The sequence below is a fragment of the Euprymna scolopes genome, chromosome 19 (genome assembly GCF_053919585.1).
Source record: "Euprymna scolopes isolate OS-2025 chromosome 19, ASM5391958v1, whole genome shotgun sequence".
In the NCBI taxonomy this organism is placed as follows: Eukaryota; Metazoa; Mollusca; class Cephalopoda; order Sepiida; family Sepiolidae; genus Euprymna; species Euprymna scolopes.
In genome coordinates, this window is record NC_136500.1 from 63,826,237 (window position 1) to 63,854,152 (window position 27,916).

A 27,916-nucleotide genomic window follows, 5' to 3' on the forward strand; every position below is an offset into this window, starting at 1 on the left:
AGAAGATACACTGATTTCAACACTTTTGTAACAATTCAACGCCTTTTCTTTGTAGAGTTATTTGTATTTTCTGTTTTGAATTCCACTAAGTACTTTATCCACTGCGCCACAAAGACCCTTTGGCACAATGAATAGAATACTTGGTGAAATCCAGTTGCGAAAGTTCAATCTTCAGTGCAGCTGACACACAAATACAATAGCAAATTATTTAAAACATCTACTGAGTCATGACTAGGGCTAGAACAACAGCATACTCTTTTCGTTGCTTTGACTCTCGAATGTGCATCCGTTGATATCTTATACACTTTTATATAGAGTGATGTGGTTCTTGGTTGATTAACCATGTCTAACTATGTTGGATATATACTCGAGAGTCAAAACAATAAGCATATTCTCTTGTCATAGCCCTTGTCATGACTGACAAAATGAGAGCATGCTATCTCTGTGGATTAAATAGAGGGTTCCATACTTGACAAGTTACACTTGAAAAAGGTCTGAGGTTACATCGACCGAAACATTGTGAAAATAACTCCCAATGAGAACCAGTAGTCTGAAGAATCCAAATAACATGGATTTGGTTTTGGCCTCAAAATGCGTCTCAGTTTCTGAGATATCACTTCTTTATTGAAACCAAATCTGTTTCCGTAGAGCAATTTTTGAAGTCTGCAAAACATGTCTTTCCCTCATACTTGCACAACCTGCACTGATGGTTCCAGAAAGGATGAAACACTAGTGTCTGTAGGTATTTAATAATTATTATAGTATATATATACGTGTGTGTGTGTGTACCTATTAGTCCAGATATTTATACATATATATATATAGGTATATAAATAAACACACACACGTGCGCGCGTGTCCTTATGCCTACTTTAATTCCAATACTTATTATCCATCATACTTTTGGCCTTTGTAGGTATTATTTCCAAAGTGAAGATATTGCATTATAATCTAATAATGTCGATATAGGGATGACATTTTCTTTATATATGGACATATGGACTAACCAACATAATTAACTTTCACCATCCCAGCTTGGTTCTGAAATGATCATAGCAATCCAAATAAACAAAAACAAAAAAATGATTTGGAAAAGTGTTTTTTCTATGCGGCTCCAGAACTTTATATCCAAACAAGCCGATCTATTAAAATGGTTAATCGATTATTTTATAAAACAACCAATAGTTCTGTCTGACGGAAATTCTATACTAAATTCCATATTTCGAATTGGTATCTATGATCCAGTTAGTGCACTGCCGTAGAGAATCAAAGAGATCATCCCCTGCTAGATTTTGAAGTCGAATTTGTTTTGTCTTTTTTGTTTTGTTAGGGAAAAAGACTGATATGCCTTTCTGGAATGCACAAGTAAGGTGTTCTCGTGTCGTTTTAGATTTTCATGCGGCAGGAATACAGAATGTGTACCGAGTAGAATAGATGTGATTCTCGCAAAGATTTTATGATATGTTATGATACAATAATCACAAGAAGGTGAGGAAAAAAACGATTTTTTTTTCTTTTTTATTATTCTTATTTGAATATCCGACTTTATGATTTACAAAGTGACAAAGACGTCAGCAAGATAATTAATATCATTCAAAACTTGTAAGAATCTGCTTGAGCAAGATGAAGTTGTCAGCTTTCAACCAATTTAACAATAATGTCTCATTTAAAATATAATATGAAGTCAGTTGACAGTTTTTATTATTTAACTAGCAAGGCTATCCGGCATTGCCTGAGGCAAAAGTGTAACATAACTTCTATCCCTCTCTCTTCACCTTTTTTCTTATTTACCCAGCCAATTCCTCTCTCTCTCTAGACATGCATAACACTCACACAACTTGAGAAAGTATAAGGGAAATAACTCTGTGAAAAACAATCAGAGTTACTTCCCTTTACAGAATAACAAATAAAATAAATGACCATTTGAGCCTTAAGGGTGAATCTTTTCTTTTTTTTTCCTGAATTTTAAATATTATTTTTCTGAGATTTATGCCAATTTAAAAACTACCATTTTTATAGGGGTTTGAGCATTCTTCAAGTTTTAGTGAGACGTACATATTTGTACATGCATACAGACAGACAATAATAATGATGTCTGATTTTATTATTTTGACAATTTAGAAATAATGGAAAAAAAGTAGGAATTAAATAGGAAATATGTAACATCGTACAAGTTAATAAATCTATCAATGAATATGTTCACTTTGAAAATAATCCCTACAAAGTCCAAAAGTATGATGAATAATAAATACTAGAAATGAGAGTTTTATTAGTAATACACACAGACAGAAAAAATGCTTTGGATAATCAGATTTCAAGGTAGTTCTACTAAAATAGCCATATTTTTAAAACCAAAGTACTTAAAGTCTTCAAATTACTACTGTTTTGTTCAGAAATGAATATACTTTCAAATGAATTAATAAATATGAATGTACATTATATATTTTAAGAGTTTTAAGCAAATAAAGTGATAAAAATGTGAACGTCATAAAATGGCGTTTTCGGTAAGGTTTTGTAATGACCCTCCCTGATTTCTAAAGGCCCATACCATGATTGTATGAAGAATTTCGTCATGAAATTTGGGAAACAATCAGAAGAGGTGTTAAGAGGTGTCAAGTGTCCAAAATATTTTTGACCATTTCTTTTTTTGTCATGTTAAAAATAAGACTTTAATATAACGAGTATCGAACATTTGGAAAAAAAATTTCTTCGGACACCCACGAGTAAGTAAATCAATATTTTTACTATCTTTATCAAAAAGTATTATTGTATGTTGAGTAGGACCGTGGTAATTGATAATAATTTAAAAGGACCTACCCCCCCCAAAAAAAACGTTTCTAATTCTCGAATTTGGACAAATGAAGTTAATATTAGTAGCAGCAGCAGCTGTAGCATTAGCACAGTGTAAACAACACATGTTCTTTAATTTTTATTCAAGAACGAATTAAGAAAAACATGAAAATATGAACATAAATGTAGTAACTTATCTTGCTTTTGATAACATTTATTTGTTATATATTTGTTTTTTTGACAACTTTTTCAAATCTATGTGTATAGTAATACAAACCCTCAAAATCTATATCAATATTCTTGAAATTTTAAAAGCAGTTAGAAAACACATCAAACTACAATTAAGAAGCTTTTTATTTCATTATTTTCTACTTATTAAGCAAAAGGTATTTTTACGACCTGCTCCAGCATAGTATAAACGGCTTATGGAATAAACACCTTCAATCTCAAAAATAGAAATCAACAAATTTATGGAGTTTTCTTTGAAATTTCGTAATTAAATTAAAACTAAATATAACTTTTGCTGACTTATTTACCTGTCGAATACACACACACACACACACACACAATATATATATATATATATATATATATATATATATATATATATATATATATATACACACACACACACACTTTCTGTAAGATATTTATTTGAAACTGAAACAGCATTTTCAAGTTAAGGCAACAAAACAAAAATGAAGTAACGGTTTGTATTACAATTCATAGAGGTATGAAAAAGTTGTCAAAAACAAATTTTATCAAAGGCAAGATATGTTACTTTTCTACCTAACCGGATACTTTTTATTTATTTATTTTTTAATGTAAAATGTTTATTCGGTTCAAAAAACAAATAGTGTTGAGCGAGCGCTACCGAAGAACAAGAAAAATGGCCGCAATGTCTCTTTACATTTTTGAAGTCTCAACAAAGATTTCAAAATAAGAAATGAAACAAAATGGTGAATGAAACCCACCCAATAAATGTGACTGTGACATTTATTGGGTGGATTTCATTCACCATTTTGCTTTATTTCTTATTTTGAAGTGATTATCAAGACTTGAAAAATGTAAATAGAAATTGCGGCCATATTTTCTTTTCGGGTAGCACTGAATATTACCTACTTTTCGAATCGAATAAATATGTTACATTAAATAAAAACAGTAAAAACTTATTCAGTTAGGTAGAAAAGTAACTTATCTTGCTTAATGCTTTGCATAACATTTATTTGTTATATATATATATATTTATATACACACACATTTTTTTTTTGGACATAAGTTTACATATTTAATAGTAATGTGATATTCCAAATTTAATCCATAACATTTTCGAAAGTCAATAATTATGAACCACTAACAGTAAATATGAGTGATGAACGCTCTCTTTGAAAAAAAGCTCTCTTAACCTCACCTCTAACCCCAGTTATGAGTGGCAGGTCTTCTCCTAAAACACTCTTTAACCCTAACAATAACACCAAGTTCGAGTGGCAAGCCCCCCCCTCAAACAAAATACCTCTGTAAGCCACATACAAGTGTCTAAAACAAACAAACAATAAATAGATCCTTCCTTAAAGAAAAATGATTTATTTCCCATAAAAATTTACTGTCCAAAAATGCTAGAATGGCCTTGAAATGAATTATTTTACATTAAATTTTTGTGAACCTAACCCCCCCCCCCACTCTAATATTGTTTTTGTTGTTTTTATTTCTGTCAAGTCTTCAGTATGTTCACACATAATTTTCCTTAGCCTTACAATTAATTCAAAGTTCGAATGGCAACCCTCCCCATATTCTCATTGCATAGAAACCCTCTTAAAACCATACATAATTATCTTAACAAAACAAAAAGCATACAGGATTTATCTCCCATAGAAATAAAAAAAAAAAAGTTACCTGCCCTAAAACACTAGAGTGACCTGTAATGGGGAATTATTCTACATTAAATTCTAAAATAATTTGTTTATTTTTCATTAAAGTTTTTCATGGCATTTCATACATAATTGCCTAAAAAGGTAGAATCACATTTTGGAGGGGTGGTCAGAAGGGGTCGGGTGAGGTTAAACAGAAAGTGCTAATCTACAATAATACCACAGAAATATTGCAATATATTCATTTTTAAAATGGTCCTATGTTTAGATTTAAGTTTTTTGTACATAAAGCACATTACAATTCAACTGAGTTTTCCAACTTCTTTTCTGTTTATGGATACATGGCATTTTTAAGGAATTGCAGCATATTTATGCACATTTATTGCAGATTATTTGGAAACCATGAACTTTTGGAGATTTTCAGTTCCATATTCTGATTCCTTGTACAAAAATACACTTATACAGTAAATTTCATTTCTTAGTCTTGTGTTTTAACAAAGATATGACATTTTTACTGAAAAAGTAGTGTAAAAAATGTGACAAAACACATATTTTCTTAAAGAGGGGAGAATATCCAAATGTGTGAGGGACAAAAATAGTCATAACTTCCTTAATTTTAATCAGATTTTTAAAATTTAAAAAGATTCTTTCTTAGCTCATCAAGCTCTTTCTATGTATACCAATATTAAAATATTTAAGCTATTTCAATTTTTTTTATGTGTATTGCTAGTTTTATTTCTAAAACAATAGTTCTTGATATACTGAAAGCATTTGATAAGGTGTGGCACAAAGGACATACGAGCTATGAAATATCTCAAAATGTTTTCTCAACTTTCAAATTCTTTCTCTTCGATGAATCTATAAAAGTCCAATTTATTTACCTGCCTATAAGAGAGCTAGACTCAAAGTCAGTTTTTAATGTAGGGAAAAAATCCAGCTACCCTAAAAGGAGGATTCTGGGTTGGAATAAAAATGACCTCAGTCTAGAAGAATTTCTTCTTCACTGACCAAGGAGAGAAAAGATGGCATGCAATATCAGAACAGATACTATACTTTGCTCCTAAGGAATCATAAAAGTAGATGTTGAAGAACAAAAATCTCAAGCATCTAATATCAATGCTGGCATGTCTGAAAAAACCTCTGTTCTTGATCTTCATAAATCATCTTGCAAATGATATTCTAGAAATCAAAACTTAAAAATATGTATATACTAATGGGTCTCCGGATATTAATGCTCGGGGTCACTTGAAAATTAAAAGGGTCGTAAATTGGATGATGGTTGCCATCGCAAAAAAGGACGAAAACAATAGATGGAATGGTGAGCAGATTTCTTAACATGAATCAATTACCCATGAGAATGGCCTAGCAAACATTTGTTTAGATTAGACTTGAAGACAGCCATGTTGTAGTCAGTTGGGAAGCAGACTCAAGACATCTTGTTCCATAGATGGAATGTTCTCATGTTCTCAGAAAGAAACTTGGTTTTGGTACAGAGAAAGAGAAAGGAATGTTCTTTGCTTTGGATGTAGCTTGAATAGTTCTTGCTGTGAACGTTTTACAGAGATTGAGGCTCAGTTAAGAACTCACAATGAACATAAAGATATGAAGAGAGCCTAATAATATCGCAACACTTTGAAGAGCATCGATGATACAACCTGACTCTCTTCAGATGCATATAATAAAAGAGGGGGGGGGGCGAGCAAAAAATGGCTTCTTACTTCTAACACCTCTAAAACCAAACTTCTCTCCTTTCTATGCTAATGCTCAGATCCTTAGTTTGATACAGTTTAAGTGGATGGTTTTCTCATTGATAAGCTCTTAAGATGGACTTTCTTTCCTAAAATGGATGACTTGCATCAAATTTGTTGCTAGAGTTGCTGGAAAAATAATTGGATCATTAGAAAGCATCTCACTATGGATGCAATCTTATACTTTTATAAGAGTTGGATATGTGCTAAAGTGGAAGAATGCTGCCAGATTGGGTGAGATGCTGTTCAGAGCTCTGTTTCTTGCCTTGACAGAGTAGAAAGTTGACTTCGTAATATAATGGGATATGATCGTTTTTATTCCTTTTCTCACAAAAAGGACATTGCTAATCTTTTTATATTGCTATCTCCATAGTAGGTGTCCACCTGAGGTCCAATATCTAGTTCCTCTCTGTAAAACATTTAGGAAAATAACCCACCAAGCTACAACCTCTGCAAAGAACTCTTTTCACCTTCTGTGTACCTAAAACTAAAATGACCTTCCATGAACAAAGCTTTTTTTTTTCCTAACACTTCCCATCTGTAAAAAAAAAAAAATACCACAGAGGTGCTTTCCCAACTGACCACAATATGGTCGTCTTCAAGTTCAATGTTAACAAATACTTCTTTAATCATCTCCTTTAACTATCAAATTCTGTTCATTTCACTCATCATTTCCCATCCTCCTGTGGTATTGTACATCTGACTCTTTTTAAACCTTATCTTTTTTTCCCACTAAAACTACAAAGTAAAATAATAAAACACCCTAAATAACAACAATATACAAAAAAAAAAAAATAAAATAAAAAATACAATTAGATGATCGAGAAAAAGTACTTGGATCCATATTTTATTAAGTACCACCAGAAACAGTTCATTAAATTGAGACAATTATTAAGAAAATAATGACAAGAGAAAATTCCGCCATTTTAATCAGACATGTATTGATAACAGTTTGTATATATTGGGAGACAAGATACAGCAGCATGCCGAAAGATATACTGATGGAACTTAAAAATCAATAAGGAATATTCACCTTACTTACTAAAAAAATGCTAGTTTTATTTTGGTGTCTTGAATTCCCCCCCCCCCTTATTTTTGCTTATGATGAGATTATATTCGAAGACAAAACCCTTGTCAATTATTGTCAAGAATTATTTTCAATTTAATAAAATGAATATTGTTTCCGAAATGATCATACACTCAAGTAGATTTTGTTTGTCTTTACTTTTGAAACTGATTCATAATTTACATTGATTAATCTTTTTACTCAATATTAATATATATACACACACACACACACACACACACACACAGAGTGACCCCCAAAAAAAGGGCCTCAACTCTAATTTGGCCCTGTTTCTTAGTGTTTTGTCCAAATGAAATGAAACTTTGGTCAGAACTAGTTTATTATATTCAAAACATCACATCAAAACACTAGGGTCTTTGGCCTTTTTTTCCGTTCTACAGCATATATTCTAGATGGCCTCCATTTAGCTTTTGTTTTTTTTGGGTCACCCTGTATATGTACAGAGAGAGAGACAGAGGTGAGTAAACGTGGAGATGTTTACCAGAACCAAAGGTCAGCTGACCAGATTACGTATATATGACGTGGTCAGGTTGGCTGGATCGGTGAGATTTGATTTGGGCTTTGAAGAAGACGGACGTTTTTCCGTGGTCTCCCCCTCTTAACTGGGGAGGGGGGAGACGAACGCTGACGTGTGTGAAGAAGAACCCACACAAGCAGATTTCACTTCCACCTTCTGCAGGACCTCTGGGGAAAGTGAAATAAAAACTATAAAACCCATTCATCGTCTTGGAGTGATAAATCTTCATCAAACAGGTATCAAGTCTCCCTCCAGGATGAGAAATTCCCAGATGGTCCAACATCGAAGAAGCAGAGGTAGGTTCAGAAATTACATGTCACACACACGATTCCCTTTATGATAATCAAACACACAACCATTTATATTAGAGACAATCATACGCACACGGAATCTTTTTGATGTTATACAGAGTATACACCCAAACGTAAAAAGTGCCCCTCAATGATTTAAATGGTGCTCCTCAATGATAACCCCAGTGAGAACTCAATGATACCAATATATAACACACACATATATATATATATATATATATATATATATATATATATATATATACACTAGCATGGATACCCGGCATTACCCAGGTAGACATGAAATTCAATTTGGACAGAGCTGCTATACTAAGGATATTGAGCACCCTTCCCCAGAAAAGAATGGAAGAAGTAGATGACAACCTGCCCCCCCCCCCCCAATTAATCAAAACAGGTTTAGTTTCAATGACAATGGCAGCGAGTGCCTGTGCGACGGCAAAAAAAAAATAAAAATTAGCTGAAACGCGAAAGAGGAAAAAAGGTAAGTGACAAACGCTTTTGCCAACCATATCACGATGACTTATGATGTCATGACCTGAAAAAAAATAACGTTTAAAAACATAAGTGCGTACGTGTCTTGCAAAAAATGGTGTTGCAAAAAGTAACCCCCACCTCTTCCAAGAAATGGTCCGGCTGATCATCACAGAATTAATCTTTTTGTCTTATTCTCAGATACTATGCACTCAAGGGATCACTTTTTCAGATGGTACCGTTTTCGACCCTGTCCAATGCTACTGACAAAAGTTTTTAACAGATATAGGAACAAACACATAAACCAACGTTTGAGACTTCTGGTTTCTAAAAAAAAAAAAATTAAAAAAAAAAAAATCGATGTCGGTAATAATAAATACACTGCCGTTTGAGACTTCCGGTTTCTAAAAAAAATCGATGTCAATAATAATAATTCAAAATAAATATATTATCAATATAAATCAACTTTAAACAATAATCTTAAATAGAACACTTAAAACATTTCTCATGCTATAAACAGTAACATACAGCTATTTAGTAAACTCGATTTTCCTTAATGTAATACACAAATAAGGTTACCTCTTAATTGTATATTTTGCAAGAATCATATGCATAGAAATAAATGAAATAGGAAAGTAATGGATCTTTTGTATATATTAATCAAATTTTGAACAAACAGACAGACAGGAATACAAATTTATATATAAAGATATAATAGATCAATATTTCTACATTTTAAAGGCAGTGAAGTTTAAAACATTAGAAAACAGTTATAAAGCCAATTTTGGTGACCAAAGATTTTTTTTCTTTCAATAAATGAAACATAACTCAAATATTTCCGTCAATTCATGACCATCTTCAGTAAATTATAGAGATGTATATTTTTAATTTTTCTCATTGTTGATTGGTTATTCCAAATACCAACAAACGACAATGAGAAGTGTTTGGTTCTTCTTAGTTATTGTAGTGATATTCGAAAAATGAAATATTGAATTTCAAGTAAACTCAATCGTAAAGTGTCACATCACAGTAATGAAAATATCCCAAAATAATGAAAAACAATGAGGTAAAAAAATTAATTATTAATGTAAACAGTTTTTGAAGACATTCGTTGAAGATTTTCAGTTTTCAGAAAATAATTATCTCCCCTAGAACTCTCCAGTTTCATTTTTTGAAAAACTCAATGGAAGCAACATATGGTCTCCTTCTTACGCAGACACACATATATATAAATTAAGTTCAAATATATCCATAAAACATTTCATATATATATATATATATATATATATATATATATATATATAATTTCCTAAAGGAGCTTTAAGTATTTTATAAAAAATACTAAAATAAATTTTTAAAATGGCGTTTCAAATCCTAAGAACACTAAGTTCAACATATTGCATACTTAGCACTTGCCTAAGCCAACTTTCCACTCGCAAACCCACCATTACAAAAAGGATTCGAATATACAATGGTAAAGAAAAAAAAATCAACTTAATATCGAGGCACAATTTTGTGGAACAGCATATCACATTAAATGACTACATCCATTCAATCAGACCATGCACAATACCAACCCCACCAGCATAGAACACCACCGCATCTTCTACATACAAACTCCCTACATCTCCCTCTGGACAACTCTAATCTATCAAACAAACTTGCAAGATTAAAACAGAATATGCTTTTCACAGTGGATTCAGCTAGATGGGTGTTTTTCGTGAAAGATTGGCGAGGGGGGACCAGAGATTGGAGTTCCGACGAGCACCTGCCATGGAAATAACGATAAAACAAGGATAGGCTCGCAATATCTCTTCTGTGGGAGAGAGGTTGCAGGGTAGAGAAAAGGGCATCCCCCACTAAGCCACAAAGTCTATTTTGTACTCTGTCAAGGCAGGATAGGCTGTTTTTAGCAGCTCCTGCCCAGATATGGCAGCAGTATTCCATCCTTGGACTTACTTGGCTTTTATATAGATAGAGAATTGCATCAGTAGTGAGATATCTTCTGGAGCGGTAGAAGGATCCCACCATCTTCCCAGCGACCTTGACAACAGACTTGATGTACGTGTTCCATTTCAGATCAGGAGTAAAGGACAAACCCAGAAGCTTGTCAAAACACGGGGCCTCACCCAGACGAGAGCCATCCATCACAGTTGATGCCAGATGGGGATCAGAGCGTTGATGATTTAAGGATAGGAGTTTGGTTTTGGATGCATTAAAGGTAACCAGCCACATCTTCCCCCACTGAACTACGCGCTCGAGATCAGAGGAGAGAGAATCAGAGAGAACTTTGTCATTTACAGCCTATGATGTGTTGCCGTAGATGGTCGTGTCATCAGCATAGATGTCAACGAATGATTTAAGTATATGTTTAGGGAGGTCGTTGATGTAGATCAGGAAGAGAGTTGGGCCTAGGATTGACCCCTGAGGGACTCCAGCATTTATATTGCAGGCCTCCGATTTTTGTCCATCTACCACTACTCTTATGAGCCTATAGGAGAGAGATGATTTAATGATTGAGAAAACATTTCCAGTTATACCGTAGCTGGAAATCTTGTGAAGTAGACACTTATGCCATACCTTGTCGAAGGCCTTTGATATGTCAAGAGCAATTGCCCTAGAAAGGAAGCCTTTGTCAAGAGATTCACTAATCCTCTGGGATATAACCGTCAGCACATCTGCGGTAGATCTTGCAGAGCGGAAACCATATTGTGTATCACTAAGAAGGTTATTCCTGCTGAGGTGGTTGACTATTTCTCTATTTAATATGGATTCCAGCAACTTACTCATAACACACAGGAGACTTATTGGTCTGTACTGAGAGGGAGATGACTTATCACCTGAATTCTTAAATACAGGGCAAACTGATGAGGTCTTCCAGGGAGTCGGAAAGCACTTCTCCTTAAGGCAGCGCTTAAATAGTTTCGTAAGTATGGGAGCAAGTTCTGGTTGAAGCTTTTTTAACACTATAGTTGATGCCATCAGGGCCAGTTGCTTTACTGGAATCTAGGTTCTTGATTAGCTTGGCGACCTCATGCACGGATATTTGTATGTTACCTAGCGTGTTCTGTGTTATAGGAGGAAATATGGGGAGTTGATGGCCTTCGTCGCATAGGGTAGAATTAGCTGCAAAGTTCTTTGCAAATAGTTTGGCCTTGTCTGACACTGACGAGATGACCTCTGGTCCATTGATAATGGTTGGGATAAAACGCACACTTCTGTTCAGGATCCTATTTGTTATTTGCCAAAACTGGTGGGAACCAAGCCACTGATCAGCTACCTTGGATTTAACAGACTGGGCATATAGCTCTCTTGCATTTTTTATTACTCTTTTACAGTGGTTGCTGGCAGTCCTGAAAGCAGCTTTAGTCTCAGTGCATCTATTACGTTGGTAGCTATGAAAAAAGTGATTTCTGTGCGCGATAGCAGCAGCACATTCTGGGGAGAACCATGGCTGGTTGTTAGGTTTTTGTTGGAATTTTTTAGATAGTATGAATTGGTCTATGCCTACAATTAACTATTCGGTCAGATCTGATACTATAGAGGACACTTCCTTTTTAAACATGGAGTGCAGAGGTAAATCAGATATGAATGTACGGAAGCTATCCCAGTCAGCCATAACGTGAACTTGCTGCCCAAATCCCTAAATAGTACCCCAGTAGTTGTTGCCCCTTATACCAAAGTGGCAATTTGCCTTGTTTGGGGTGAAAATGTAATTAAAAAAAAAAAAAGTTACAAGTGCAGTCCTAGCCAGTTCGGCTTGAACATCCACTAAGGTCCTATGACGCAGTTCCAGTCGCTCTCACAGGGTTGATATGACGGACGCAGCAGTGATGATCTTCTCTATCCTCCTGCTTACACTGAAAGGAAAGATCATTTAACTTGGTTGTTTCTTTTTTTTCTCTCATTCACTTGTAAATATTAGCAACAATAAACAACGTAGACTCTGGTTGTTGTTTTCGTATGAAATTAATTATTCACAAAAGAGAAAAACAAAATAAGTATGTACAGTTTTTCACAGGGGAATTAAAAATAAGAGAAATAAAATGTCGATTGCAAGTTTCTTTTTTCTGGTGGTTATGATAGTCAATGAACGGGGCCTCAGTCTGGGTTTCAACAACTGATTTCTTGCTTTTGATCGATCAAAGGACAGGTGTTTCTCGAACGGTGGGGTGTGGAAACAGTTCCCCTGGGTTTAAACGTTTAAACTCACTCCAGACCTACTGCAAAACTTGCTGATTTTTTTCTTGGCCTGCATTGGCTTATGTAAATTGGGTTGGTGAGTGTCGGAACATACCGGGGTGTTTCAGCTAACCAATCATCATCCAATCCATCACACTTTGGTTCATCCCGATTGGATAATTAGCTACATCCAAATCAGGTTACTGTCCATGGCAAGAGTTCTCATCGAGTCAATACTCTGCTAGATATCTCCAAATAATCACCTAATAACAATAATTATTGTTTCATAATTCGACTTTGTTTTTTCCGTGGTGATCACGCCATCTTTCTGTCAACTGGCAGGGTTACCTGCGGTTTTTCCCGGACCTGTCATTAAAATAAAAAGGCTCTAACTCCTCTTTGGCTTGCTCATTTTGGGGCAATTTTCAACCATAGTTCTAATTGAGCTCTCCATAACCTCTCCTTCCGGGATAATCTTGTTCCATTGTGACTGGTTGGGTCACGCAAACGAAACCTCACCACCAGGAACCGCCTCATAAAAACACACAAGAACAGTCAAACAACACAAAAAGTCAATAAGATTCTTCAAAAATACTGATCTTTTAATTTCTCGACTTCACCCTTAACATTACTGAAACATTACGTTGGTATATTAATGCAATATGATTATGGAAATTGCTTCTAATATCATTATTCTTTCATAGCTCGTATTCAGTTTCCCACAAAATCATGATTAAGGCGGGGGTTCAAAGGTTAGTTCTTGAGGCAAATGCACTAGAACTGCAGGTGCCAAATGATATTACTTAGAAATGAGGTCACGTGTTCAGGGGATAAAACAGAGTTTCTAGGTACTCAAAGTTGGGAAGGCAGAGAGACAACATGCATCTGAAAATGTAAAGAGCATCTAAATAGATTTCGCCTCAATGTTTGCCGTCTGCATCTCTCAATCCACTAAGCAGAAGAATATGTAAAATGGAATTTATTTTAACCTTGATAGTCTCTTCGCCGTGTGGAAAAACTTTCTCTCTTCAATAAAACTCTTGAAACCTCCACGAGTCTCCATTGTGTTTCCATGCAGGAGTAGATATCTAAAGTTAATCAGAAGCTCAACAACCACGAGATGATCACAACCCACACATGAAAAAGTGCCAATAATAAGAAAATCAGCAACCGTGCACGTACGTAAAAAGATTTTGTTTTGTCGAGTGTTTCTTGATCCTTTACTGCCGGTAACACACAAGCACATTTGTTGTTTGATATAAATGAAGAAAGATTGATATTTGCTGCCTTTGGAGAACGAAGTAATTCAGCGAGATGGTACAGGGAAAGAATTCAAGCTTCATTGTTTTCATCTTGAGTCTTATTTTCGCATGTCAGTTGATATAACCTCTGACCTTCTTGGGTTTTATTTACACAATATTTCGGTCAATGTAACCTCCGACCTTCAGGTGTATCTCATCGAACTTGGGAAACTTTCTGTGAAACTTAAGAATCTGTACTGAATTGTGAATGGAACCCTTTATGAGACTCTTATTAACAAGCTCTGGTTCAGTCAGCCATTAGTAGGAAGAAGTCCAAAGTTATTCACAATTGTATTTTTAATATCACCCGAACTCAAGATTGAATCTTCAATCTCTAGAAGAACGTAATTTTTACAACTGAATTTTACCAAATACTTTATCCACTACGCCATGGGTTGTGTGCAAATTAAGACTCAGGATCAGAACAGTCATTAAAAGAATCCAAATAATATGAATGATAAATGCTTATCTCCAAATTTCAAGTTCTTTGTCTAACCCATCGACAAAGAAAAAGTGGCATTAAATGAATATATATAAATATATATCATATTTATATGATATATATGTATCAGATAAAGGCAGTTAATTCAAATAACTTGAAATATAAATAGAGATCAGTTGCCGTCAGCATCATGGTAAGGATGACGAAAAAACAGAATTTACCTTTCCAATAAGAAACGAGCCAAGATTCTTCTTTATTTTCTATGTCTTCATCCTGATTATCTTTCAAATTATTCAGCATAATGCATGAATGTTCGCCTGTAAGGTCATTCTGAAAAAAGGGAATTAAATTGAGATGGAAAGCAAAACACAGAACAAACGCATATATATATATATATATATATATATATATATATATATATATACACACACAGAGTTATATAGACAGATAAAAATAGAAGTAAGGAATGAATGGAATTAATAGAGTGTTACAATTTCTTTCTATATTTTTGTTCAAATTTGTCCTTTTTTTTTTTACTAATTTCATTATTTGTATCCAAATTTGAGTAGAAGATTTTAAAAAAAAGATACACATGTAGACTGGAGGCTGCATTGGCTAAAAATTTTGTGAACATAACAAACAAGAAGAGGAGTTCAAATAATGCAAACGTTTTATATAGAAAAGATAATTTTTTTTTTAATTACTAATTATCTTAGGGACGATTGTATGCCTAATCATTGTTGATTTTGAATTATGAAAATGAAAATGAAAGAAATAATTTTACACTCTCACTCTCTATGCACATGTATGTTTTTTTATTTTTTAAAACCACAGGTATTAACCAAGTCCATTACAACTGTTTCGGCAAATAATCCTTTGACTTTCACCATCTGAATGTGCAAACAGGATTGTTTGACAAAACAATTGTAATGGACTAAGTTAATACTTGGTGTTTTAAAAAATAAACATATGCAGCTCTACCAACGAACTGAACACTTCTTATCCTGTTTTTTTTTTTTTTACCACTCCTACCTCTAAGTTACATAATATATATATATATATGTATATATATATGATTACTTAATTTAATCACAAATTAATATATGAAAGTATAAATTTATGCATAAACTTTAAGTATTTACTTCAACAATGCTCATTACGTAGGTAGAGCTAAGTAGTAAGTTATAAAATATATATGGCACTTAAGCTACAAAGAATATTCCGCGTTTCATCCACGCTGATGTATCCTAGTGTGGATGAAATGCGGAATATGCGGTGTAGCTTAAGTGCCATACATATTTGATAACTTATTATATATATATATATATATATATATATTTTGAGTAAAAAGATTAATAATTGTAAACATATATAATTATAAAACACACACTATATATATATATATATATATATATATATATATATATATAGTGTGCATATATGCACACTAGAGATTTTAGCCTATTATACTTAGACATACTGATGATGAAGTGTATCTTCGAAATATATTCATAAATTTCAATATAAATTTCAAACAAAATAAATATCTGTTTATTTTGTAATAATATGTTGTTTTGACTTCAAATGTATCTAATACGTATTTATTTTATATAACATACTTTGTGTTAATTTATTTGAAAAGATAAAAAAAATAGTGTTCAGAGATATTCTTAAGCACTAAAAAAAAGAAAAATCAGCTAATGGCAAGAATTTATTCTTTTGGCATTCTTTATTTGATTTTAAAAAATCGTACCATCTTGCAGTTTTTAACTTTTAAATTCAAAGGACCGTATCTCCACTCAAACAAAAATTTATTAATGAAAATAAGCACCATTAGAAGCAATACTATTTTGCCAATGCAAAACAAGTGTATTTATGTCAATAACAAAAATCTTGCATTCTGGTGGTGATGCAGTCGCTGTAGGCGTTTTTGATATTGCTTAGGATTTGAAGCATTTCTCATGCAGAAAGATATCGAGATGCTTGAAAAAGTAGTAGTCAGTAGGTGAGATGTCTGGAGAGTATGGCGGATGAGGCAGAGTTTCGTAGCCCAATTCGTTTAACAATGTGTGGTCGGGTATTGTCATCGAGGAGAATTGAGCCTTTTCTGTTGACTAATGCTGGGTGTTGTTGTTAAGTTTCTTATGCAGTTCATCGATTTGTTGACAGTACTTGTCTGCCGTAATGGTTTCGTCTGCATTCAAAAAACTGTAATGAATGAGACCAGTCACAGACCACCAAACAGTCAGCATGACCTTCTTTTGGTGCAACTCTGGCTTCAGGAAGTGTCATGGAGCTTCGTTGGTATTTAACCATCGAGCTGAGCATCACCTGTTGTCATAAAGAACCCACTTTTCATCGCAAGTTGAGAAACGGGCTGTTTTTGTTGCATAAAAGAAGGAAAAATGATACTTCATAAAGGCATCTCTTTTGGTTATTGTTAAATTCGTGAGGTACCCATTTATTAGATTTTTTTTTTTATCTTTCTTATCTCTTTGAAGTGATTGTTAATCATTGGTTACATTAAGTCTAATTCAGAACCAAGTTTTTGAACAGTTGTGCATGGATCAGCTTTGCCTAAGGTTCTTAATTGTTGTCAATATCCGATGGCCGACCTCTAAGCTTTCATCTTCAAGACTTGTCATCACAGAATTTCTTAAACCACCATGGTGCTGTGTGTTCAGTAGTGGTTCCTGGATCAAATATATCATTGATATTGTGAGCTGTTTCAGCAGCTTTTCGGCCTAGCTTGAATTGAAATAAGAACATTGAGCAAATTTGTTTTTCCATCTTGTATTCAATGTTCTGAAAAGGAGACGATTTCTTTTTTAAAACGATTAGATGGAGCGAAACATGTGATTTAAAATATAAAATAAAGGGATTATAACAAAAACTTATTTGAAAATACATCATTTGAAATCAAAATTACATTTTTATCAACCTAATTTATACTAAGTTTAACAAAAAAAATAAAATAATAATACTGTAGATATAGAATGCAAAAATATTTACTAAACAAATTTTAACATAATGATTGTTCCCACATCTGAGCTGGGGCGTCTCACACTCTTAGACAGAGTCCAGAAAAGAGTCTCCAACCCAATAGATCCCGCACTGTCAGCCAAGCTCCAACCTCTGTCATAATGTCTGTTTTACAAGTACTTTTATGGAATGTGCTTTGATGAACTCATAGCACTTGCACTCACAATGTATGTACCCCCAACAAGCTTTCTACTCTAATAGTTTCTGTTCTCAGACTGGTAAATTTTGGAATTTCCTCCCTATTTTTTACTTCCTTAACATGTAATGTGAACAGATATTTCTCCCCACAGTTCCCTGCTAGACACAATCCCTAATAATAGGCTTTTATGTTCCAAGTGCCAATATACCTTGTTTCAGATTAAATAAAGTAATAAAATTTTTTTTTTTTCTTTTAAATAAATGAATCCCGGGAAACGCCAAATCTATACACCTAGTAATTAATATTTTATATCAGCATCTAAGTTTATATGGGTGTCTATTTACTTCTGGCATGTCCGTGCATATACTAAACATTTGCATATAAATATATGCACGAGAAACTCTTTCCTGGCATCTTATTAAAGAATAATTATTCGTCTTGGAAACGATATTTGATGAGACCTGATACTTACGGCTGTTTGACGAAGATAGACTGGGACAAATCCATTCTTTTTCCAGAATCTGAAATGGTAAATGCAAGAATCACTTAATGAGGGTGGCACTCATGAATTTTACATGGCGCTATCTTGGAACAGCACTGGCAGCTGCAAATATCCGCTGTCTTGCAGGCAAAGCATACAAATGAAGATGAACGTTCAATGCAGCCAAGCAGAAAATGACATTGGACAAGATGCAAATTACTGATTGACCTGACAAGACAGAAGAGATACAACAATCATGGGGCTGGCGTGGGAGAGAGTAGATCTAGTTCATTAGGCATAACGATAGTTAGGTAGATAGAAGATATGTTGGCAAAGTATTCAGAACTAAAGATTTATCTAATGAGCAAAATGAACAATGGATGGAATGCTTTCTTCAAGATATGAGCTGTGTCCAAAAAAATGGTACTTCTGTAGTTTAAATCCCGTTTTTTCATGAGTCTTGCTCAGCAACACCCGGTGGACAACGAAAAAGATCCGATTATACAGAGCAAACAGAAGTCAAAACAAAAATAAAATAAATAAAACAAACAACCTATCATAATAAACTCATAAAATTTACTGTTTTATATTTTTATTGTCAACTGTTTTGTTTTGTTTTTTTGCAATAAATGTTTTGTTTCTTTGAATTAGTGAACAAATATTTTTTCTATGTTTTGTTTTAATGAAAAGTTATTTTTGTTTTAAACACAAAGAAAACAATTTTGGGGATATATTTATTTTTCGTAAAACTTTCATTTTTAATTTTTACTTTTTTTGTAGTTTTTTTTTTTTTAAAAACTTTTGTTGTTTTTTTTTTTCAAGAAAAGTTGTGATTTTTTTTTTTTGTAAGCAGCTAACGCTGCATTTTTTTTTTCAATATACAGCGTGGTCACTAGAAAAACGGGAAATTTGTCAAGCAACGATTTATTTTTACAAAGTTTTTCAAAGACAAATATTATATTATACTCATAGATACTCAAAATGTCGTCTGTGCACTTCACTGCAGCGTCTTAACCTAGAAAACCAACAAAAGAACCAATCAAAAAATAGCAATCACACATTTTATTCCTGAGCTCAGCTGACCTTACAATTTCCCGCTTTTCTAGCAACCACACTGTATTTTCTGCAAAAATATGTTTTCTGGGCTTTTTTTAAATATATATATTTTACATTTACTGTGAGTGGGGTTAGGGTTACACTTTGGGGGAGGGGGGAATTGTAGGAAAGCTTTTAATTTTCCTTCCTTGTTGTTTGAAGTGCAATGAAACTCTTCCCTTTCCTTTCTTTTTTCTTCCAATTTGGTGTTATCTGCTCGTGTGCATTTTTGCTACTTGGTTTCCCAGTGAATAAGCTCACTCAGTATTTTCCAGCCTTGTTTTTGTCGTACTCCGGGTGTTGCCGAATGAGACACACGGAAAAAATGTGGAAGTACCCCAAAAATATATCCCAATGTAAGCTCTATTCAGCTATAAGTTGATATCCATGTTACATCTAGTAATAGTGATGAGCGGTGAAACGACAAAATGGCTATGTGTATGACTAGCTGTATCTATACAAATGCTGGCTGAGATGCAGTGAAGTTGTTTTAGTTTTTAAAATTTTTACTCATTAGCATATTTTAAAAACTTAACGGAAACAATTTGACAATTCCTAATATTTTCTTAAATTTATGATTTTTACTTTTAGGTGATTAAAAAATGCTTTATAATATTAGAAGTTGTTTAGGCAGAAAGAAATAATTAAAAATAAATTATAACTTACTAATAACTAGGTACAACAATAACAATTGAAAATTAGTTTTCAGCTTAAATGCTATTTGGGTCTGATTTTTAATCTGACAAAATAACTTTATATGTTAAATTATAAAACACTACTCTTTTTATTTTTAGTTGGCTGTACCTACACGGCATTGACCAGGATACAATGATCCTATGTTAGTATTTTATTTTTAATTTCTTAAAACTTATGCAGAAAAACAAAAAATAAATTAGTTGTAAAAGAAAATAATTCTTTTAATAGTCTTTAAACAAAACCAAGTTATTTCCCTTATTGACTTATTTTTCAATTAAAATTTTAAAAATGTTTCCATATTAGCAGTTGTCAAGACAGGGCTACATTTTTAAATAAGCTGTAATGAAATTCATTATCATAGTGGCAATAACATGGTATGACAATAACTAATAAAAATTGGCTAGTCAGAATCAAAGTTTGAAATGTCAGCTTAAATACTATTTAAGTAATTTTTTTTTTAATCTCACAAAATAGTTTCTTTTACTAATAGTAGAAGGTTTCTTAGCTTAGAGGGTAGAACGTCGGATAGTCACGATTGGTTGTGACAAACGTCTGGGGTTTGAATCTTGAAGTTGATATCTATGATACATCTAGCAACAGTGATGCATTGTGAAACAACTGTGTGTATGACATATATTAGCAAACCGCCTGGCATTGCTCGGTTGTAAAATACGCTTAAAGATGATATTTTCATTACTATATTATATTGGGCCCAATATATAATAATCATTTAAAAAGTTAAAAAGAAAAAATGACTTGTGCACCACCACTGAAAATCGAAGCCAAAACGTTTAGCTTATGATTTCCTTTTTCCTTTAATATTAATGCCTGAGCTATGAAGACAGATTTGCTGCAAAACTAAAAATTAAAACATGAATCAATAGCTATTACGTTACGCATGCATTTCATAATGCTGTCACTCGACCTTCGTCTGGCAAATTCCATTTTTAAATTTTCAGTTTTGCACCAATTTCCCCTGGCTAAAACCCAAATATAGAGTTTCGTCTTGGTTCAAATACGTTATATATTAAGTTTCATGTCTGCAGACCAATAACTGACAAAGAGTTTGGTAGGCAAAATTTTTAAAACAAATATATATACGTATACATAAATATATATAGAAAGAGTTTTGTGCTTACTATAACTTTTTACACAAATATTACGCAAGTATAAATCATGTAGAATATCTGCATGAATATAATTAATATATCTAATAGTAAAGTGAAGATAATCATCCCATAAGAAAACTGAAAAACTAATAGGGAATTAATTAAAATGAATGTTTAAAAGAATATGCAAATTAGCTAGATCTTTTGCAAATGAATGCAATTGCACGACCCATATATAACAAAGTTGTATTTTCTTTTTAAATAAATATAAAAAAGGGTTTTTAATATGAATATCAATACACACAAAAAAAATCACATATATATATATATATATATATATAGAGAAAATAAAAAAGGAACAAACCGTATTATGTGTTCACCAACGTTTCACCCAGAGGAAGTCTCGAAATAAAGACGAAACGTTGGTGAACACATAATACGGTTTGTTCCCTTTTTTATTTTCTCTATTTTGTCGGAATACTATTTCCATTATTTTCATCATATATATATATATACACACACTGTACCTATCTGGCATTGCAAGGGATGCAGTGAAGTTATTTTAGTTCGTAAGTTTTGTTTGCACATTTCTTAATGCTTATACAGAACAAAAATGAAAATCTGAGTTGAAAAGGGAGACAACACTTTATTATTCTGGCTTTGTGTCGCATGTTGAGGTCAAAGTTTCCATATTATTTTTTCTTTTTAAAAGGGATCACCACATATCAAGGCTCAATGGTCACTCAAGGATAAGGGTTAATGAGTGTTAGGTGGTTGGTGAGACAGCACTGATGATCATTAATAATAAAAATTGATAGGATTTGATTATTAAAGAGAACTTGTTTACATTAGACTTGAAATTGATCATGTTATTTTCAGCTGGAAAGCAGTCTCATATTATTATGTTTCACAAATGGACAGTTCTGGGAAAGAAACTTTGCTTGCGGGGTTTTTATTTAGTTTTAGGTATAGAGGTAAGTAAATTATTGACAATTATTGTAAGTAAATGAGTTTTTGTTGAGTATATTTTACTGGTGAGAGAGAGGGGCAAAGATTGAAGTTCAGTCGAGCACCGGACATGAAAAAAAAGAGAAAAGGGGAAAGAAAAATGGATAAAAAAGGGAAAAAAAGAGCAAAAAGAAAAAAGAGAAAAGAGGAAGGAAAAGTGAAAAAAGGAAAGAAGGGGGAATGAAAAAGGAGGGAATGAAAGAAAGGGAAATAAAAAAGAAAAGGAAAAAAACAAAAAGAAAAAGATCTAAAAGGGGAAAGAAAAAAAGAGAAGGAAAATTAGAAAAAATGAAAAAAAAGAAAACGGCATAAAAAAAGCCACAAAAAAAACCTTTATACATGTTTAATATTGTTTGTTTTTGTCCACCATTTTTGTGATGTCCCAAGTTTTAACAGTGGTATACATGTTGACTTACTAAGTTTAGTTGGAAACATTGATGACCATAATCGAAAAGTTGATGTCAATTTCCTGCTATTATTCCTTATACATTTGATAATTTTTCAGTTGTTTTTTCTTTTTAATTTCTCCAGTTGTAAAAGCAGAAGAGGTCTACATAGAATCACTTGCTTTTCATATGGTGGAGGTTGTTATTAATAATTTGTGTAAATCCTCAATCCTCAAAAAAAGAAATGAGGAGCATTCTAAAAGTAATGCCTTCTATCTTTTATTTTGTGCCCAAATAAAATTGTGCGGATTGAAAATCGCATTATGATGACTAAACTTGTGCATTCATAACCTAAAAATTTCATCTCGTTGTTGTAGATATTGACAGTATGAGACTAAGAAAACAATCCCTGTCATAATGTACATCAGAAGCAGAGATGCGTCATTGAATTCCTGGCAAAACTACACTCACAGTGCAACAGCGAGATGAAACTTTCACTTCATGAATGTTCAGTTATAATATCAATGCAATTTGCAATCTCCTGTGATCCATTCGAAATAAAGAAGCCTTCTGGTCGCTCTCAACTATATTCAGTGACTTTGTTATGCACTCTAAACTACTCTGGTTTGTACTAAATAATAAGAGAGAGAAAATTCTTATCAAAATATATTCTAAAAAAAAAAAAAAAAAAAAAAAAAAATGTTTTCTACAAGACATTGACCTAAAAATTTGAAAATAAGCAAAACTTTTAGCAAAATAAACCATCCAAGTCTGAAAGGATAATGACACTGCATAATAAAAAATTAATAAGTAAAATGGCTACAAGCCTGGACGGCTAGTCACTAAAAATGCCAAACTAATTCATTTCTATTTCAGGTTTGTGCGAATTGAATTTCTGTAGCTCAATGGCATTTTAGTGTGTCTGCCGATGGGCATCGTCGAGGAATATGACTACTTATGACCAAAGTCTTTGAGGATTTGGCACGACTTTTGGGAATTGGCAGGCGGAATGTTTTGTAAAACATTCCCCTGAGGAGTGGCACAAATGACTCAATTTTAAGAAGACAAGCAAAACACACAAATCCAACAAACTTTAATTTTTAAACTACTTTTTAATATGTATTTATTTTATAATGTTCATATTCTTTATAATATGTATTTATTTTATAATGTTCATATTCTTTATAATATATATTTATTTTATAATGTTACTATTCTTTATAATATGTATTTATTTTATAATGTTCATATTCTTTATAATATATATTTATTTTATAATGTTCATATTCTTTATATGTATTTATTTTATAATGTTAATATTCTTTATAATATATATTTATTTTATAATGTTACTATTCTTTATAATATATATTTATTTTATAATGTTCATATTCTTTATAATATGTATTTATTTTATAATGTTCACATACTTTATAATATATATTTATTTTATAATGTTACTATTCTTTATAATATGTATTTATTTTATAATGTTCATATTCTTTATAATATATATTTATTTTATAATGTTCATATTCTTTATATGTATTTATTTTATAATGTTCATATTCTTTATAATATGTATTTATTTTATAATGTTCATATTCTTTATAATATGTATTTATTTTATAATGTTCATATTCTTTATAATATGTATTTATTTTATAATGTTCATATTCTTTATAATATGTATATATTTTATAATGTTCATATTCTTTATAATATATATTTATTTTATAATGTTCATATTCTTTATAATATGTATTTATTTTAAAATGTTCATATTCTTTATAATATATATCTATTTTATGATGTTCATATACTTTATAATATATATTTATTTTATAATGCTCATATTCTTTATAATATATATTTATTTTATAATGTTCATATTCTTTATAATATATATTTATTTTATAATGTTCATATTCTTTATAATATGTATTTATTTTATAATGTTCATATTCTTTATAATATATATTTATTTTATAATGTTCATATTCTTTATAATATATATTTATTTTATAATGTTCATATTCTTTATAATATGTATTTATTTTATAATGTTACTATTCTTTATAATATATATTTATTTTATAATGTTCATATTCTTTATAATATATATTTATTTTATAATGTTCACATACTTTATAATATATATTTATTTTATAATGTTACTATTCTTTATAATATGTATTTATTTTATAATGTTCATATTCTTTATAAGATATATTTATTTTATAATGTTCACATACTTTATAATATATATTTATTTTATAATTTTCATATTCTTTATAATATATATTTATTTTATAATGTTCATATTCTTTATAATATGTATTTATTTTATAATGTTCATATTCTTTATAATATATATTTATTTTATAATGTTCATATTCTTTATAATATATATTTATTTTATAATGATTATATTCTTTATAATATATATTTATTTTATAATTTTCATATTCTTTATAATATATATTTATTTTATAATTTTCATATTCTTTATAATATATATTTATTTTATAATGTTCATATTCTTTATAATATATATTTATTTTATAATGTTCATATTCTTTATAATATGTATTTATTTTATAATGTTCATATTCTTTATAATATATATTTATTTTATAATTCCAGTCCATTCTAATAGTTTACTAAGTCTTTTACCACTGACCCCAAAGCTCAATTCGCAAAATCATAAAACCACAAGTAATCACTTTATTTTTCAAATTATCACCCAAACTTAGGGTTAAAAGTAGGAAGGGGTCTGGCCTTTTATGACTTTTGACAACGGAATATTTTATACTACAGTTTGAACAGGAACATGAACATGGCCAAAATTCAAAACAAACAAAATCCGTTACCTGTTCTTAAAACACTGTCTGGCTCGAAAGATCATTTTACGTTAAATTTATATGCAAAACTGTTTTTCAGATTGTTTACATGCAATAGCCTAAGCAACGGAGAATCGAATTTTTCTTTTCGCAAAAAAAAGTTATAATTGCAAATGACGAACAATGAAAACAAAAGAAAAAAACAATTTCATGAAAATATAGTATTTACATCTATTGTTTTATATATAACGGTTAAAAATTATTAAACAAAAACATTATCTATAAACACTCAATTATAAAAAATAAATATAAAACGATTTGTTTAGGAATTTAAAGTGCAGGATCAGTTTCACACAAATTTAACAAAATAAGCGTCTTTTTCCGAAACATTCTAGTGTGTTATGGCAGTTAATCAAAAACAAAATATTTTTTCTATTAGAAATAAATCATGTGCGTTTATTTCAGGGATGTCTACTTTTTTAAGCAGTTACGCATGGTTTTACGACATTGTCAATCGAACTTAAGTTAGTGGTAAACAATTTAGTTAACATCCATAAAGAATTAGAATTGCCCAGAAATTATGATTATTTTACGTTAAATTCATATTCTAAACCGAGCTCCCACTCTAAATACTAAATTGATTGCTTTTCTTTCCGTCAAGTTTTCAAGGGTTTCACACGTAATCACCTATAAAAGTAACATTTCATTATGGAATGGTGATTTATCCGAGTGTGTTTTTAATAACCCACCAATTTTTTATAATTAAAATTTTCACTTCATTCACAGAGAAAGCACTGAATAATTAACAAAACCTACACCCTCCCCATGTTAAAAATGGTTTTCTAGATAGTAACATTATTATTTAGAAATTCGTTCGTAACAATGGGAGGGGACGTTGTTAAATATTTTGTTTACCTACCAATCGTCAACTATTTTCAACTGTTTATGAAAACTTTCAAGTAGTATGTTGTATACCAATGATGAAGTGATACAATCTGGTTTTGTTTTCAAATCAAAATAAATCTTTTGTTATCTTACAATTTTCAATCAACTACAAGGAAAATATTTCAGAAAAAATATGCACAGAAATTAGCGAGACTTATGTAATAATTAAAAATTAAAAAAAAACAACAAATCTCTAGTTAAATATTTATAAATTTAAAAAAAATCAGAATCAGAAATTTAGAATGGAATCGGTAATTGTATTAAAATTGGGAAAAATTTTGGAATAGTCCAATCACCAGTATATATTTTTATAATATGTATTTATTTTATAATGACAATCGAAAGGAGAGGATAACTTTTGCAAATATCAGCGAAAAAAGCGACCCCTCCCTGTAGAAAAGTGCCCAGTTGAAGGTGAAGATACTAATGTTTTTAGCCAATTTTTCGATATTTGTCGTCTGAATGGTCGAACTTCAAAACGATACTGATCTTGTAAAAATCCGTCGCCTCTGCCGAAAGTTTTAGGCAGACATGCAAACATACATACATTTATATATATGCAGTTCAAATTTTCGACCCAAACCAATTAAAAAACTTGCCCTATCTCTGAGTACCCTTTAAGTAAAATTTCAAATGTTTAGACCAGAAATGGTCTGAGTAATTTGGTAGAGACCAAAGCAGTAAAAATTTTTAATTTTGACCCCTATTATAGCCCCTTGACATTTATTGTTTTGGGCTCAAATCAAGTTATTAAGTTCGATCCCTATCCAAGGAACCTATATCTAAAATTTCAACTGTTTAGACCCAAAATTGGCGGAGGAGTTCGCTAGAGTTCTCAAAGGTCAAATGGGTAAACTTTGATCCCTTAACAGCCAAATTTCTGGCCAAAAATGGATTACAAAGATTTTCCCAAATCTCAGCATCCTGTATATCAAATATCGAGTCTGTAGACTAAAAATTGATAGAGGTATTGCATAGGAAAATGTACACAGAGAAACAGACACACGCACATACATACACACACAGACACTGTCACTTTTGTAGATAAATAGATAATATGTATTTACTTTATAATATTCATATACTTTATAATATGTATTTTATAATACATATTTTATAATATGTACCTTATATGTACTTTATAATATGTATTTTATATGTACTTATATATTTTACAATATGTATTTTATAATATTCATATACTTTATATGTATTTTATAATATATTTTATATGTACTTTATAACATGTATTTTATAATATATATTTTATAACATGTATTTTATATGTATTTTATAATATATATTTTATATGTATTTTATAATATTCATATATTTAATATATATTTTATATATATTTTATGTATTTTATAATATTCATATATTTTATATGTATTTTATAATATATTTTATATGTACTTTATAATATGTATTTTATAATATATATTTCATATGTAT

At 31.2% G+C, this 27,916-nt stretch overlaps 1 protein-coding gene across 1 annotated transcript in view; it reads right to left on the bottom strand.

Moving 5' to 3' along the window:
• The window catches only part of LOC145303661 (RNA cytidine acetyltransferase-like), a 139,050-nt gene that overhangs the window by 25,673 nt on the left and 85,461 nt on the right, over nt 1-27,916 (bottom strand). The window contains exons 20-21 of the mRNA XM_080145244.1: nt 18,371-18,419; nt 14,939-15,047 (exon numbers count right to left, since the gene is read on the bottom strand). Coding sequence (XP_080001370.1) covers nt 14,939-15,047; nt 18,371-18,419 — 158 coding nt within the window. The remainder of the gene's footprint in view (nt 1-14,938; nt 15,048-18,370; nt 18,420-27,916) is intronic.